At 45.3% G+C, this 18,558-nt stretch overlaps 1 protein-coding gene across 2 annotated transcripts in view; it reads right to left on the reverse strand.

Moving 5' to 3' along the window:
• The window catches only part of USP40 (ubiquitin specific peptidase 40), a 570,914-nt gene that overhangs the window by 56,961 nt on the left and 495,395 nt on the right, over positions 1-18,558 (reverse strand). For both annotated transcript variants that reach the window (XM_069225530.1, XM_069225531.1), the window contains one exon: positions 11,474-11,569. In XM_069225530.1, coding sequence (XP_069081631.1) covers positions 11,474-11,569 — 96 coding nt within the window. The remainder of the gene's footprint in view (positions 1-11,473; positions 11,570-18,558) is intronic.

Below are 18,558 nucleotides of genomic sequence, written 5' to 3' on the forward strand. Positions count from 1 at the left end.
GAAAGATGACCCACCCTTAGGAGGTAAGTAATACACTAAATATAAAGTGTATTGTAGCAATCAGAAATAGGCATAGAAAAGGTTGGAAAACAGCGCAAATGGTAATAACCAATAGTTAACCTAGGAGGAGTACAAACCATATACTAACAAAAATGGAATGCGAACAAGGTTCCCCCACCTAGGTAAGTAAACTGTGTAGAGGGGGGTATCCGAAAACTACAAAGGTAGGTCACACATCACCCCCAGCGACCAGGAATGCAGGAGTAAAACACTGGAGTTTCCCCAAACCACCCAAAAGGAAGAAAATAATAAGAAGACACCCAGAAAAGACTGCAAGAAAACCAGCAGTGGATTCCTGAAGAAGGAAGACCTGTGGAGAGAGGGTACCAAGTCCAAGGGGTACAGCACAGTCCAGTGGGGGCAGGAGCTCCTACCCGCCACACTGCAGATGCAGGAGTTTGTTGACGGTGAAGAAGAACAGGTCAACACTGCAGCCCAGAAGCTGAAGAAGAGTTCCTGATGAATGCAGATGGAGTCCCACGCTGGAAGGAAGATTGCAGACGGGTGTCAGTGCAGGAATCCCACTAACAAGTCTGGCAAAGGCAACTTCACAGTTGCAGTAAAAGAGGTGCTGCCAGAGACCAGCAAGGCCCAGGAGGACTCACCCCAGGAGGGGGAGTCAGAGGAGACCCTCAGCGTCGCAGAGAGTCCACAGGAGCAGAGGCAGCACTCACAGGACGGGGACACAGAAGGTTCAAGAAGAAGCCCACGCAGTACACCAAAAGAGGATCCCACGCTGCCGGAGAACCACGCAGGAGGCTGGGATTTGCAGGAAGGAGTGCTCAGGATGGGAGCTGCAGGTCGCCTTAAGATCCCTTGGAGGAGACTCAAACAAGCCTTGGCAGCTGTAAGAGATGCGGTGCACGGAGGTACTGTCCTGCGTGGTAAGGCAAAGGCTTACCTCCACCAAAGTTGGACAGCTGGCAGAGAGGACCAAGAGGACTACTCCGGACTACCACCTGTGATGCAGGATCCATGCAGCTCAGCAGGAGAGGGGATCCACGCCGCCGGTCGTCGCTTGTTGTAGTGCCTGCGATTGCAACGGAGTGACTCCTTCACTCCAAGGGAGATTCCTTCTTCTTCTTGTTCAGGCTGAAGAGTTGCAGCCTTCTGAGGATGCACGGCGAGAGAACTGTTGCAAAGCTGGCAGGAACTCTGGATACAATGTTGCAGAAGAGTCTTACTCGTGGATCTGCAGCTTGTCGGTTCCTGGAGGGTCCAGTTGCAGTTCCAGTTGCCAGAAGTCAAAGTGAAGGTTGCAGAGGAGTCCTGCTGAAATCTTGCAGGCCAAATCTGAGGACCCACCCGAGAGGAAGACCCTAAATAGCCCTGAAAGAGGGACTGGTCACCTAACCAGGAAAACACCTATCAGGAGGTGGCTCTGATGTCACCTGCCTGGCCTGGCCACTCAGATGCTCCCAGAGTTCCCTGTCCATCTTAGAAACAGGATGGCAGAAACCAGGGACCCCCTGGAGGAGCTCTGAGCACCATCCCTGGGGTGGTGATGGACAAGGGAGTGGTCACTCCCCTTTCCATTGTCCAGTTTTGTGCCAGAGCAGGGACTGGGAGTTTCTGAACCGGTGTTTATGTACGGAGGGCACCAAATGTGCCCTTCAAAGCAAAACCAGTGGCTTGGGGACGCTACCCCTCCCAAGTCAGTCATATCTATTTCCAAAGGGAAAGGGTGTACCACCCCTCTCCCAAAGGAAATCCTTTGTTCTGCATTCCTGGGCTTGAGCAGATCAAGCAGCAGGAGGGCAGAAACCTGTCTGAGGGGTGGCAGCAGCTGGGGCTGCCCGGAAAACTCTGGAAGATTGGTGGCAGCAATGTTGGGGTCTTCTAAGGAGCTCCCAGAGTGCATGGAATCATACAAACAAAACTTTTTTGATACCACACATGCTTAGGTTCGGAGTTTTCATTATGTAGCTGGGCATAGGTAGAGCCCTATGTCCAGTACACACATAAAATGGCGTCCACACACTCACGAAGTCCAGGAAAATGGGGCTGGTGTTCATGAGGGCACCTCTGCTAGTGCAGGTGTGCCATCGCACACAGGTACTTGCACCCTGCTCTCTAGGCTAGGAGGGCCTGCCATAGGGTTACTTACAGTGACCTGGAAGTGAAAGGGTGCATGCACCTTTTCACGCAGGCTGCAATGGCAGACCTGCAGACCACTTTGCATGGGCTCCCTATGGGTGGCATAATACATGCTGCAGTCCATAGGGGTCCCCTGGTACTCCAATGCCCTGGGCACCTATGTACCATATACTAAGGACTTACATGGGGGTACCGGTATGCCAAATGTTGGGTAAAAAAGGTACAATTTAGAGGAGAGAGCAAAACTACTGGGGTCCAGGTTAGCAGGAACCCTGTAGACACAGTCAAACATACTGACAACAGGCAGAAAATGGGGGTAACCATGCCAAGAGAGGCCACTTTCCTACAATGGCTATAATGGCCTCACACACCGCACTAGTGTCAGGCCAGCACAGCGAACCCTGTTTGGGTGGGCCTACCGTAGGCAACCACAAGCCCACTCCTGGGCCACGGGGCAACAGGGACAAGCTCAAGCGCTTCTCCCCTTCAGGAGACGTTTGGCACCGGCGTCTCATCGCGAGCTCTTCTCCAGATCTGCGCGTAGCACAGAAAGAAAAGAATCGATGTCATTACGCGGAAGCGGCGCCTATATACGACCCCGATGTCATCATGGTGACCACTATGCCAACGACGGATGCGGAGTCAACTGACGTCACCAGACAGCGCGCAAGGTACTGCTCGAAGAAAAATCTCCGGATCTAGTCTGACACCTGGGGAAATTCTAAGGTAAGGAATCTGCAACTAGAAGTCTCAATCGGATACCTTCTTTTAAATCATGTACGGTAATGACGTACTCCATGTATTCCATTGTTTATTTATGTATTATTTGAGGTGTATGATGATTTCCAGATTTCATTACAAGAACGGAGGCTATCATTATGCATAAATCTTTTTAATGCCACTCCAAGCCGCATTTGAAAGTATATTACATGAAAAACAAACAATCTAGAACAGAACATCGGCTTCACATAACCAGTCCATGTATAGAAAAATATTCCTCTTTTCAATGCTCCTGACAAGATAAGTAGCACTTTGCTCTCCTTGTTTAATACTGTTTGCTCTATATTATCATATTATTTAACTTGATAATTACTATTTGCTTTAGATTATTGTACTATATAACCTAATTGTATTATAACGTTCAATTAAGTGTTGTTCTGAGTAATTTTTCTTTGTAGTTGACATTTGGTTTCCAATTTATGGAAATGCTTTGATTTTTTATCCTTATTGATTAACCTAAGTTTGCCCACGAACCATAAACGTGTGGCTATAATGGCCTTACACACCGCACCGGTGTCAGACCAGTGCAGCGAATCCTGTTTGGGTGGGCATACCGCAGGCAACCACAAGCCCACTCCTGGGCCGTGGGACAACAGGGACAAGCTCAAGTGCTTCTTCCGTTCAGGAGACCTTCAACACCAGCGTCTCATTGTGAGACTGCCACCATTTTAGTTTGGGATGCAAGGCCTCGGCTATAATTACCCCAACGTTGCTGCTGGAGACAATAACGCGCCATATGCGTTTTGACAGTTAGTGTCTCAGCTGATTGCCGGCATGTCTAAGCCTCGTCTGGACCCATTTTAACATGATTTTTTTTAGTACATTTTGGAGGCATATTTGTTAAAAATTATATGAGTTGATGATTAAAAAGATATTATTTATTCAATATATAAGTGCTTGAGATATATTATTGGTGCTTGAACAATACCACGCACACCAAGTCTCAACAATTAAATATATTCTCCTGATGTTCCTGAAGGTAGGATTAATGAGGATATTATAAAAAAATGGATACAACATGAGATCTGTAACTGCATATGCAAAACTATTACCCAACTGATAATAGAAAGAGATCTAATAGAGAATCAGAGAATAAGAGTGGTTCCATCTCTGATACAGAGATAATGCGAATAAGATGGTTAAAAAGAGGGCAAAAACCGAGCACCTACATGTAGGGTCTTTATCCACTAAATAGTTGGAAGGTCAAAGCACCTCAAATGTGATGGGAGGTTTAAGCACCTCAAACAAGTTGGGAGGTCTAAGCACCTCAAAAAAGAGTGGTGTCATATACGACATAGAAGTGAGAGGTGTCTGAGATGACAATAGATTTGGGTGAACCTAGTGGCACGCGACTATTAGAGACTTAAGATGTTGAGTTTAATGACCATCTTGATGAGGGAGCTATCTATGATGAATATGTATTTGAGCTTGACCAAGAGGATATTGATGGGGCTGACCTCTTCAGTGATGAATCAACCCCCTTGTGCTCCAAAGAGGTCATTAAAACACCCCTGGGGTAAGAAGTGTTCTCTCCCCACAACATTAAGCACCACAGGAGTGGTAAGTGGTGGCCTCATGAGCATGTAAGCAATTTTATCAAGAGATAGATCAGAAATCCCTTAGAAAAAGAAGTACGCAATGTACTCAAGGCAAAATGCTCAAGACTGGTTATCCATGATAAAGTCGAACCTTGATCCTGAACTCATCACATTCGTTTTCAAGTTGGGCAGAGATCCCAGAAAGGGACTAGAGAGATCCCTAAAGCTTTGTCAGGTTTGCTTGCTGTAGGTTGTTGGACCCCTTACTAGAATGATAGACATGTCCGAAGAAGCTGATATTAAAGGTCTTCCGATAGATTTAGATCTTCTCTGAGGCTGAAGCCAGCGTGCAATGGTTCTCCAAAGGAATGCCAATACCAGTTTGAATGTAAAGAGGTGCAAAGCTGTCCTGTTGAAAATTAGTCCCAAAGTGGGAGATTTAGAAGACAATGAGCCCTCAGAGAACCCTAAGAGGCTACTCTTTGGAGAAAATATGATTAAGACTTTAGGCAAATATGTCGCTAACTTCACTGCTCTCAATAAGTCCCAGTCCATTATGCGTAGAGTTTTCAGCCAAGGAGTTTCTGGAGGGTCGGTAGAAGGGCACTCTCTATTGGCCGGGGTTTCCAAATTTCCCAATTTAGTAACTTCAGACAAAGAGGAGGCTATGGTAGAGCCTACCAAGGTGGAGCCGCTACCAGGTTCTACCCCCAGAGAGGGCGACAGCAACAGACTAGAGGAAGTAGACCTCGTGGCCAAAGTACATCCGGTTATCAAGTGAGTACAATAATATCTCCTTTTTCTTCTTCGTAGGGACGTGTGGGGGATCGACTCAAACTCTTTTCCCATGTTTGGGAATCTAAGACTCAAAATCCTTGGGTCCTAGAAATGGTTCAGGTTTCCAGAATAGATTTTTTTAGAAAAACCCTTTCAATCTGCCATTCCAAGAGAATTAAACCTGAGGATGAATCAAGAAGAAATTGCAGAGAAATAAGTGGAATCTATGTTAGCAAAAGAGGCAATTGCAGAAGTAAAGTAAGTCAAGAAAGTCTTTGTAAGTACCCTTTTCCTAGCAGAGAAAAAAAGATAAAGATTGGAGACCAGTGATAAACCTAAGGGACTTAAACTGGTTCTTGGTGTACAGGCCTTTCAAGATGGAAGGGATCCATCTGTTAAGGGATTTGGAGTTGAAGGACGACTAGCTATTGAAGTTGGATCTCAAGGATGCCTACTTTAGTTATCCCCATGGCCAAGGAACATCAACCTTACCTTCTATTATTTTGCAGGGTCGTTTTGACCAGTTCTGTTCACTTCTCTTTGGCCTTTCCTCAGCACCTTAGTGTTTCACCAAGATAATGAGAGTAGTAGCTTCCTTCCTCAGAGAGAGAGGAGTTCAAATAATTGTTTACTTAGACAACATCCTAATAATGTCTCAGTGCCATTCACAAATTGTGAAAGACTTGAACATGGTCATGTCCCTTTTGGAAAAGTTTGGGTTATATAGTAAACAAGGAAAAGTCAATGTATACCCCCACTAGCTCACTAGAATTCTTAGGTTTCACAAAAGATATGATGAATATGGTTCTACTCCTTCCTCTAAAGAAGATAACCAAGATTTGAATGGAGCTAAGACATGTCCTCAAATAAGATTATCTTACCCTGAGGGAACTAATGAGACTTTTAGGTCACTTGTCTTCTTCTATTAAGGCGATATTTCCAGGCCCTTTCCATTATCATGCCCTGCAGAGGATAAAAGCGAGAGCTATTCAAGGAGGTTTATGGTATGGAACAGAGTATCTTTAGATCACGAGGCAAGGATAGAACTGACTTGGTGGTTGGAGAACTTGGATGATTGGAATGGGTGTGCAATCTTTGGTTGTTCCCCAGACTTCATTTTGGAGTCAGATGCAAGTCTAACTGGTTGGAGTGCACATTGGAGTGTAGAGGAAACTGGTGGATTGTGGTCAAACACAGAGAGGTTGCATCATATAAATGTTTTGGAATTGACTGCAGGTCTTTATGGCCTTATGAGTTTCAGGCATTGCTTACAAAGTTCTTTTTAAAATTGACAATGTTTCTGCAATAGCATATATAAATATTTGAGAGGTACAAGATCGCAGGATCTGGCTGATTTAGCCAAGAAGCTTTGGCTTTATTGTTTAGAACACAAAATCAGCTTGAGGGCAGAGTATTTGCCTGGAAAGGCAAATGTTTCTGCAGACTGGAATTGAAGATTTTTAGGGGACTACAGTGGTTGAAAGCTGAATGTGTAGTGTTTCAAGGGAGTAGTCCGAACTTGGGGTCCACTGGAAATAGATTTATTTGCCAGGAGACTGACTTTCAACTGAAGAAGTACTACAGTTGGATGCCAGACCTGGGAGGTTTAGTGGAGAACGCTTTTTTTTACACTTGGAAAGAGGTGAATGCATACGCGTTTCCTCCTTTTGCAATAATACAGAGGGTCCTTCTGAAAGTGAGGGAAGAGAGAAGCTCCCTTGCTTTGGTAACTCCGTTTTGGACCTCACAGGAATGCTGCCGATGACTATGGAACTAGCTCACGCTGTTCCATTTTTTCCTCCTGCTTAAGAAGGGCTTCTGAAGGATGTTAATGGAGAGGAACTTCCTCTGATCCAGGCCCCGGACACAGGTATAGAGGGATTTGGAAATCCTGGGTACGTTGCTCCATGGAACGGAACTTGGATCCCGTGGAGACCACTGTAGTTGAGATTGTTAATTTCCTAGTAGAACAATTCAAAAAGGGCTTAAGTTATAGGGCTATTAACTGCTACAAGTCTGCAATATATGCAGGCCATGGTTAGAATAATGGCAGGAGCGTTGGAAAAAACATATTGGTATGTCAAGTACTTAAGAGCATTAGGTTGAGAAGACCGCCTAGACCTAAATCTCAGATTCTATGGGATGTTAATTTGATTCTCAATTTGTTTTCTATATGGCCGGGTACTAGGTACTTGGAAACAAAAAGCCTTTCTATGAAGCTTGCTTCACTACATTGTCTGCTCTCTTGTCGTAAAGTTTCTGATGTTAAGGCATTAGAGGTAAGTAACAGATTTTATGACCCTTTTGGAATTACTTTTGAAATTATTAAAATAATTAAGACTATGTCTGATTTTATCTTTTATCCTGGATATAATTCATGCAAGAAACTGTGTGTTGTGGACTGCATGACAGAATACGATTCAGTTATTGATTTCTTTTTTAAAACCTTGTAAAGCAGTGACAACAACAACAATTGCCAGGTGAGTTAACGGTATTATGCACAAAGCAGGCGTTGATCTAAATAAATTTGGGGCACATTCCTTGAGCGGTGCCATGGCTAGTCCAGTCCTCTGGAAAGGTGGCAAATTGGAGGACATTATGAAAGTAGCTGATTGGTCTAATGCCTCTACTTTGCTAAACATTATTTTAAACCTACTGACCACATGTCTGATGTGGTAGTAGAGGGCTACCAACATGCAAAATGCCCCCTCCGGTCTTGTAATGAAATAGCGATTCTCAAAATTATATGCTAAGAGATACTGAATTTCATTAGATTTAATGATTCATTACAGTTGTTTAAGAAATATTTATTGAATATGATAATCCTTTGTCACTTGTCTATTTTGTCAATTTGCAGTGCAGAATCCTTAACAATTTTTTTTCTTTTCAGATAATACGTAGTAATTATCTACTATAATGATTGCAGTGATGGCTTTCGTATTCTCCTCATCTAATGGAAGGAGAGCAAGTATGGTTCAAGAAGTCGTGCATTCAAGAGGAAGATTGTTCCACACATGGGCTGGTTACGTGTTGCCAATGTTCTGTTCTGCACATGTAATGCAGTGTTTCCCAGACTGTGGGTCATGACCGACTGGTGGATCTAGAGCCAATTTTTGAATGGTCGCAAAAGTCAAAGCAATAAATAAAGATGCCTTTAAATTCTGTATTTATCTTGTCACATTTGCTGTGCTTCAGAAACAGAGGTCAAATGTCAGCTATGGCTACTGACAAACTGCTGCTTATTTTTATATATGCGGATTGGTGTTAAACTCCTTCCACTTTGTAATCAGAGAAAGAAAATTAAACTGAATTATGTGACAATCATGCTAGGGTACAGGGAGTGTGTAAGGAAATGCTGTAGGATGTCATGTTTTTTAACACACACACAATGTAAATATTTGTAAATGAAAAATGCAACTTTGATTTGTAAGTATGAAGTGTGATAGAAACAAAGATTTTAATACTATCAAAATAAATGAAGACACTTTTATTAGGTAATGCACAAATGTTAATTGTCGGATGCTGGCTCAGTTTATGGTGTGTACCTATAGTGTGGCACCCTACACAGAACCCAGGCAACCCTTAGTGATAGTGAATAGGTGTCCAGATAGCAAAAGCTCTCTAGGGGTAGCTGAGGCGAGCAGCTGAAGCTTATCCAGGAGGAATGTAAAGCACTTTCAATACCACAGTAGTCAGGCAGTAACTCACTCATAAGAAAGAACCACACAAATGTTGCAAAATAATACTTTACTACAGCACTATTACTAGACTACCATTGGTATATCTCCCTTTGGAAATATATACATACAATATTTGCACAAAATAACCAACAGAAATAGCATACAAATATACAGGGCCCTTTGGGAGGGCCAAACCATATACTAAAAAAGTGGAAACTGAAATAGTGAACCCAACCAAGGTAAGTGTGCTAGTTAGCTAGGGGTTGGGGATAGATAGAAATACCAGAGGTAAGTACGGTAAGTGTCCTCAGTGACCAGGTGCAAGGTAGTTACCCACCCAGTCGTCCCATAAGCTAACACAGAAAGTTGTGGTTAGAGCTTGTGGGACTCAGGTCCCTTCCTAGTGGACCCCAAAGAAACCAGCAGACAAGAGGAAGGTTGGAGAGTACCCCCACCCCAGGATACCCAGAAGACAATAGTACCTACACCAGGGACCACCTGCAGAGGGAAGGGACTCTCTCCAAAGTCAATGGATGCCTGCGGTTGCAGGGGAGGAACTCCTTCACTCCAAGGGAGATTCCCTCGTGCCTCCAGGTGCAAACAGAGTCTTTGTGACCCTGGAGGATGCACAGCCTTGCATGTTGCAGAACTCTTGCAGGATCTGGAAAAACGATGTTGCAATGGAAGTCTTCGCACCATAAGCAGACGAGTTTCAGTTTCAAAGCAGACCACCAGTGGTTTCAGAGGCCAGGAGTAGAAATGTCTTGCCGAGAGTTATTTGGATTGTCTTGCAGGGAGTTCTTCGGAGAGTCTTGCTCCACGAATCTGAGGTCTCACCCACGGCGGAGCCATCAAATAACCCTAAAAGGGGGTTGGTCACTCTCTGAAGTGACCCACCTATCAGAGCAGGTCAGGAACGTCATCTACCTGGCCTAACCAGTCTGATGCTCCCAGGGGCCTCGGCACATCTTATTTCCAAGATGGCAGAATCATGTGGCCACCTGGCAGAGCTCTGGGCACCTCCCTGGGAGAGGAGCTGGACAATGGGGTTGTCACTTTCCTGTGCAGTTTGTGCGTGAACTGGGGTTTCAGAACAGGTGCAACCTGGATTATGCAAGGACAGTCTGGTGGCGCTCCAAGGCCACCCCACCCAGCCCTTAGACACCTAATACACAGGGGGCGTTAGTCACACCCCTCCCTTGCAGGAAATCCTTTGTTCTACCTATCCGGCCTGAGCCTGGCTCACCAGCAGGAGGGCAGAACAGAGTCTCGGGTCAGCGGAAGCATGGGCTGGCAGCTAGACCCAGTAAGGCTGCACAGGCAGAACTGGGGGATCCTCTAAGGAACCCCCAGAGTACATGGTATCATGCAACTAAGAATTGGTGTAGTTGCATGATTCCAACATGTTTGATACCAAACATACCTAGGTTCGGAGAAGTCATTATGTAGTTGGACTACTTGTGTTGACCAGTGTTCACTACATACCTTGATGGCTTCCCCGCATTTACAGAGTCCAGGAATTGGCTTGGTGTTTGTAGGGGAAACCTGCTCATGCAGGGGTACCTTCACACTTGAGGACATTCACCCTGCCCTTGAACTGAAGAGCCTACCAGAGGGGTGACTTATAATGTCTAAGTGTAGTGACCAGGTCCAGTGGTGAAAGGGTGCAGGTACCCTTTCACGCAGGCTGCAATGGCAAAGACACAGTTTGCACGGACTCCCAAGGGTGGCACAATACATGCTGCAGCCCATGGGGAACCCCTTGTGTATCAATACCTTGGGTGACTAAGTAACATATACTAGGGACTTACATGGGTGTACCAGTATGCCAATTGTGGGGGTAAAAGGTTTTCCAGCAACCAAATTTAGATGAGTGAGCTTAGTCAATGGTGTCCTGATAAGCAGGATCCTAGTAAACTATACTCTAAAGACACTGACATCAGGCAAAAAGTTAGTAACTGTGCTAGAAAGATGGCCCTTTCCTACAATAAATATTAATGGAAACAAAATTTCCACACATTAACATTTGTGTGGAACATAGCTTTATCAGTAAAACTCAATGCCTGTGCAAATTTAGTGTCCATTTTAAAAGTAAACGTGCTCTGTAAATTAAAATGCACTTTCATACAGTGTTTTTGTTACATTAAGAAAAATGATACTTCATGTCCATTAAAGCAAGGTAGGTTGCGAACGTTTGTTGTTCTAAAAATTGGGTTATGGTTCTAAAAAGATTTGGAAGCACTGCTTTAAAGATTAAAGATATTATATCTGTCCACTGATTCCTGGAAAAGTATCTTGCAATGGAGCTCATTTCCACCAATAAACGCAGATGAAGTGAAGGTATCTAAAGCATTTAAAAACAAAAACTAAACAACAAAAGATCTAGGGTTCAGGACTTCTTTGATATGTAAAACTTGTGTTTAATAAATAAGATAAGTGTCTGGTGTCATTCTGTACTGTCCCAAACCTGTCTTCAAGCATGTTCTCCACATTGGTGTCAGCCCCCTTGCCTTGCCTTAGGGTGACAGAAAGTTTCTGTACCTGCACCCCGATGGTGTCTCCATCCTTGAGGTGGTATGGTTCCCTCTGCAGGCTCTCCAATTTCCTCTTCTTCTTCCTCTTGGAAACTTGTTGTGTCTGTGGAGAAAACAACAAGAAATTCCACTAAAAGAATGATCATCACGTATTACAGTAAGACTTGTAACATTTCCCAAACTAATCTCTCATACATTTTACAATGGCAGCAGGTGTCAAACTTCAATGTAGCGAATCATCATTACACCATGATTAAGAATAGTCTCTCACGCTGTAAATGAGTTGATCACATTGCTAACATTGTAACCACTCGTTACAAACAGCCATCACTATGTCACCCTAACTTTGATTATTACGTGTCCCAACTTGTCAGAGGAGCAGATTTCACAATTGGTCAGGTCACTACAGTATGAGGTAGTAGTATCTTCTTTACATTGTTGGACAGAAAGCAGAATTCTATTATTCTAGCCTTCATTTTAGTACGATGAATCATATTAACTGGATCAATAGTGCGACAGCTGGAGTGTGGTTGCACACATCCAATGAAGAAAAAGGAGTGTGTAGGAAGATGGTTGTCTATGCAGTGTACCAATTTAAGAGAAAACTATGTAGACAGTCGGGGAACCCTTATTGATTTAGAAGGGTTACAATAATAATCATAAATGCTGTCTTTTGTAGTAATGTGGGTGAGCAGTTTAGGCATATCAGAGGGTAGTGCTAAGCATTTGTTGAACACACAGTCAATAAATGAGACATACACTCAAGAAGAATCTCAAGACCAATGTTTAGAAAAATATAGTTACTTTTATAGAATGTTTCAACACCAGAAAACCTTCAAAGACGAGTGCTGTTGCAGTGTACCGATTTTTGCAAGTAAGTAACAAGTTCACTCAAATGCACTTTTAGGCGTAAAAGACTTTCAATGGGCAAAGTACAGCACAGGGGTCCTTGCAGTTGGATCCCGGGGGTCCCCTTTAGGTTGTGGGGTGCTAGGGAAAAAAGGTCACTAGAAACACCAGCAGTACAGTTTTACCTGCCCTGGGGTGTCCAGTTGCAGAGGTGCTAGATGGGTCAGGTGCCTTGAATACTGCACGGTTAGCACAGAGGGCCCCCCCCCCTGGAAACAGATTGTAGAGGAGGACTTGGGGACAAGTCTGTGAGCTCCCAAGGAGGGGGGGCTTGGTTGGTGCGGGCCGTCAAGATCATGTGCAGCAGGGTGGTTGGTGGGGGTGGGAGGGAGGGTTCAGGTGCTGTGGGGTTTGCTTATTGGGGAAATCCTGTGCCAGGGTCGTCCACACTTCTTGGTTTAACCTGCAAGAAGGGGACAAAACAGGGCAGCTAATCCACTCTCAGTGCTGCCTCTGTGATGCTGACGTCCCTCGACAGCTGGTCTCTGGATGTGATGGAGTCCGGATAGAACTCAAACAAGTGTTGATTGCTGCAATGAGTCCGGTACCCCAGATATTGGTGCAGGATGGCTCCGGTGGGTCCTGGCGTCTTCTCACTTGGTGGGGAGACGGATATGACCTCCCTGAGCATGGTGACCTCCTCCTGGGCAGCTGCTGTGTTGGTGGACCCCGTGGTCAGCAGAATGGTGAGCTGGACGTTGAGGTTGGTGCCTGCAGGCAAGTGGCTCTTAAAGGGAGAGGCTGACAGCTTGGGGAAGTGCTGGAGACCCTCCAAGACATTTGGCGGAAGCACAGCTGCAGTACAAGTCGGGTTGTTGTGACTGTCGTGCCAGGAGCAGGTAAACAGGCAGAGTTTCGCGCCAAAGTCCGTTAGCAGTCGAAAGTTCTCACTTCTTTGTCCTCTTCTTCTTCAGTCAGACTATTCTGTACTTCTGGTTTCAGGGGGCCACCTAAATACTCAATTTTGGGGAGTTAAGAAGAGTGGGGGGGGGGTCTATACCCCCTATATTACCTGGGGGGAGTGGGCATAACCCTGTCCCAACTCTGAATTCCACTAAAACCAGATGGTGGAACCCTTCTCTTTCATAGAGCACATCAGGCTGCCCACCTTAGGGGTGTTCCTAGTCGGGTACTGTAACATGCCTACTTGCATAGCTAAATTCCTGCATGTCCTGGTGGCAAATGGGCCCCAGGGCAGGGAGTGGCGGGGGGGAAGATGGGATCGCATTTCAAAAGACAGCAGGGACTTTGAAGTCCATGGCCTTGGTATGCAGATTTACTAATTATCCCGATGGAGGAGGTGATAACACTTTACTTTGGAGCAAGCATTATTTCTGGCCTCTGAGAGAGCGGGCTCTTACCTCCAGGGGATCAGAAACATGTCTGTGGTTGCAGGCTTGTTGATACCAGTCAGCCAGCACACTAAGGGTCTGGTAGTTTTCAGGGGGCACCTCTAAGGTAGCCTGTGAGTGCATGACATAATAAATCCAAGACTGCCATCAGTATGGATTCATCAAAATGAGGTGTCTGATACCACACACCATAGGTTTCAGTGAAGCCATTATGAATCTGTGTAACTCGTAATGACGAGTGTCCATTACATACCTTAAGATGGCTTCCCTATTCAATTACAATGTCTAGTAATCGAACTAGACATCTCAGGGGCTTATCTGCTCATACAGGTATGTCTGCGCACCAAATATAATGCACTCGGCCTTAGGGCCCTATGGCCTCCTCTAGGGGTGACTTACATATACTTAGATGCAGTGATATGGGACATGGCACACAAGTGTGCCATGTCGTGTTTTCTCTCATGGCTCGCACCGTGACACGCAGTCTGCATTGGCAGGCTGTGTGCACTTTTTTAGAGGGGTCTGTTAGGGTGGCACTATACATTCTGCAGTCCGTAGGGACCCTCTTCAGTGTCCAGGCTGTAGGCACCAGAAGTACCATTTACTAGGGACTTAACAGAGGTACTAGAGAGTGTGCTAATTGTACACAATTCGATATTTTACCTTGCTTTTAGGGAAAGAGCACTGACTCTGGGGACCTGTTTAGCAGGAACCAAGTGCACCTCAGTCAAACAGCCTCAGCACCAGTGGCAACAAGTGGGGGGTGACCAGGTGCAAAAGGGGCACTTTCCTACAGAGTGACAACACTATGTGGCTATAACACAAGTGACTGCCTGGAGGAGCGAAGAGGGACATTGTGTAAAGAGGGGAGGAAATGCAAAGAAAAAGCAGGGGTGGCTGTCAGAAGACATAAGTGGCGGGCAAACAAATCATTCAATTTGACCCACTGACAGGCACTTGGACATTTTGAATACCTTTAGGGTCAACACCAAAGCTCTCAACGGTGTTTATAACGGAGCATGACTGATAGTGCTGGAGTTGAGGCCAGAAGGCAGTGTGAGTTTCTCACAGTGCCTGTCAGTGGGTCAAAACATTAAAAATAAAACAGTGCTACCCACTGGCTCCCCTCCTCCTGTCCTCTTCATCTCGGTGTGCCTCAGCCCTGCAGGGTGCACGTGGTTTCACAGCCAACACTCAAAATCATTCCAGCTGCTACTCTCATGCTGCGTATAATGTTAAGCAGCATGAGAGAAGCGGCAGGGATTGGGTTGAGCGTGCTGACTCAATGCTCCCTCAGGGACTGAGGGCCTGTGCCTGCTCAATCCAGCTGTCATGGACTTTGTGAGTGTGGGGATGCCATTTTACGTGCTTGACATAGGTCACTACCTATGTCCAGCTACATATTGGTAATTCGGAACCTAGGCATGTTTGGTATCAAACATGTCAGAATCATACCCCAATACTGTTGCCAGTATGGGAGGTATGATTCCATGCACTCTAGGGGCTCCTTAGAGGACCCCCAGCATTGCTCCTACCAGCCTTGTAGGGTTTTCTGGATAGCCCAAGCTGCTGCCACCCCTCAGACAGGTTTCTGCCCTCCGGCTGCTTGAACAGCTCAAGCCCAGGAAGGCAGAACAAAGGATTTCCTTTGTGAAAGGGGGGTAACACCCTCTCCCTTTGGAAATAGATGTTACATGGCTTGGGAGGGGTTGCCTCCCCCAAGCCACTGGTATGATTTGAAGGGCACATTTGGTGCCCTCCATGCATAAACCAGTCTACACCGGTTCAGGGACCTCCAGTCCTGGCACAAAACTGGACAATGGAAAGGGGAGCGACTACTCCACTGTCCATCACCACCTCAGGGGTGGTGTGCAGAGCTCCTCCAAAGGATCCCTGTGTTCTGCCATCTTGAATCCAAGGTTGGTAGGGACCTCTGGGAGCATCTGAGTGGCCAGGCAGGTGACGTCAGAGCCCCCTCCTATTAAGTGGTCACCTTGCTAGGTGACCAATCCCCCTTTCAGTTATTTAGGGTCTCTCTCTTGGGTGGGTCCTCAGATTCGGCTTGCAAGATTCCAGCAGGACTCCTCTGCAACCTTACTTTGACTTCTGGAACCACGACTGGAGCCTCCAGGAACCAACAATCTGGATCCAAGAGGAAGACTCTTCTTGCAACAGTGTTTCCACTGCTCCTTCCAGATTCTGCAACTTTTCCCCAGCTGTGCATCCTCTGAGGGTGGCAAGTCTTCAGGCTGCACGAGAAGGAAGAAAGAATCTCCCTTGGAGTGAAGGAGTCACTCCCCTGCATCCGCAGAACCTACGGTAATGAAGACCGGCTCCGTTAATCTCCTCTCATCCTTAGCTGCATGGATCCTGCATCAAAGGAAGTGGTCCAGAGTAGTCCTCTTGGTCCTCTCTGCCAGCTGACCAACTTTGGTGGAGGTAAGCCCTTGCCTTCCCATGCAGGACAGTACCTCCGTGAGCTGTGTCTCTTGCAGCTGCCAAGGCTTGTTTGCATCTCCTCCAAGGGATCTTCAGGCTGTGTGTAGCCCTAGCCCGCAGCACTACTTCCTGTGATGCACAGCCCTCTGCGTGCTTCTCCGGCGGCTTGGGACCCTTCTCCGGTAATGCTGCGTTGGCTTCTATGGACCTCCTGTCTCTCCATCCTGTGGGACTCCTGTGGGTGCTGCCTCAGCTCTTGTGAGCTCTCTGTGTCGCTGAGGGTCCCCTGTGACTCCCTCCTGTGATGAGTCCTCCTGGGCCTTGCTAGTCCACTTTCCACCAACAGTGACATTTGCCTTTGCCAAGGCTTGTTGGTGGAATTCCTGCACCAGAACTCGAATGCAATTCTTCTTCCAGTGTGGGACATCATCTCCATCCCTGAGGAATTCTTCACCGACTCCAGGGTTGCAGAGCTGACCTTCTTCACATCACCGTCGACCAACTTCTGCATCCACAGCCTGATGGACTCCTCCTGGACTCTTCTGTGACTTCTGGACATGGTCCACTTCTTCCACAGGTCTTCCTCTTCAGGAATCCACCGCTGGTTTCTTGCAGTCTTGTCTGGGTGTTGCATTTTCTTCTTTTCTTTCCCTTTGGTGGATTGGGGAACATCTATTAATTTACTCCTTTCCTCCTGGTTGCTAGGGCGCACTGTGGTACTTATGTTTGGGGTTTCCTAGTACCCCCAGCTCCTGTCTACACAGTACACTTACACAGGTGGGGGTCCTTTCCATTTTTTTAGTATATGGTTTGGGCTTCCCCTATAGTCACTATTATCTAACTGCATTTGCACTGTTCATCACGTTCTATGCCTAATGATAATAACTAGTGTATATATTGAAGTGTGATACTTACCTCGTATTGGAGGGTTGACTCTCTAATACGTTTTGGTATTATGTCACTTAAATAAAGTACTTTTATTTTTGTAACACTGAGTGTTTTCTTACATGTGTGTAAGGGCTGTGTGACTACAGTGGTATTGCGCAAGTTTTGCATGTCTCCTAGATAAGCCTTGGCTGCTCATCCACAACTACCTCTAGAGAGCCTGGCTTCTAGACACTGCCTACACCACACTAATAGGAGATACCTGGACCTGGTATACAGTGTAAGTATCTTAAGTACCCAGCAGACACCAGGCCTGCTTCCTACAGTAGTGAAAAATAAAATAGTAATACATTAATTTTATTACCATTTTATTATTCGACTCTGCAGCATTTTATTCAGAGGGGCGATGGTCCTCTGCCCTAATTGAGGAGCCATGGTGCAGGAAAAGTAAATACAACCTTAAATGAAATGCTACCTGAATGCTGATATCTTGTGACGAGGGACTGAATTAGAAAGTTACTCTGCGTTTTTCTCCAGAAAAACAATTCCTCCACCACTGGCAGTTATTTGAGTGAGTATATTTTTGAGTATCAGATTTTTATCTTCACAATGCATGATACACTGTCTTAGATAATACATATGTTTCACCTATTCACTTAATTGAAATAAAAAAATAAAAAAAATAAAAACTCATTTGTATGTATTGGATATAATACAAGCCTTGAAGGAAAATAGCTGTGCTACAAAATTCTCCGGGGACAGAGAGCTTTTGATTTTGTAGACAGAATAGTGGATGAACATTTGGAAAATGATTAAGAACGTGCAGGACACTGCAATAAAAGTTGAGGATGGGAACATTTGAGAAGGGTTTCAACTTGGCGATGGAGCCGCACAAGTTCCATGCAACTGAAAAACAAGAGATGAACTTGGTACACTGCTTATGAATTTAGCCGCAGATTGTGATTTGGGGCCACGGAGAAACAGTTACTTAGGGTTCAGATTACACTGCATAGTAACAATAGGAAAATTAAAAATCCTGTTACGCATCAAATCCACTTTTTACCTGCTTATTGCAATGACTGTTATATTAAGGATAATGTTAGAAGATAGAAGGATGCGGAAAGTGCTGTTGCAGAAAATGGAATATGATGAAGAGCGTGGGATCTGTCAGGCATCAAGTGAGTGGGGGCAGTCAGAGACAAAGATATCCTAGACACTCCTGTCTCAATGAAGACAGCTGCTAACTAAAACACTCAGATCTAGGAAAACAGAGAATTTGACATAAAATTTATCGTAATTCAAAAATTGTAAAGATAAATTCTGACTCCATAGCACTCTGTTTAACAGTCGTTTCCCATAGGTCTGGAAACTGTAGCCTACCATTTTCCATTCCACTTCCAAAAGAGTACTTTTGCATTAGCATATAAAAACAAGGGGATGGATGTACCAAGATTTTTTGTGATTGCAAATGGGCTGATTTGCCAATTTGTGTTTGAAAGAAAAAAAA

Source organism: Pleurodeles waltl, chromosome 3_1, assembly GCF_031143425.1.
Source record: "Pleurodeles waltl isolate 20211129_DDA chromosome 3_1, aPleWal1.hap1.20221129, whole genome shotgun sequence".
Taxonomy (NCBI): Eukaryota; Metazoa; Chordata; class Amphibia; order Caudata; family Salamandridae; genus Pleurodeles; species Pleurodeles waltl.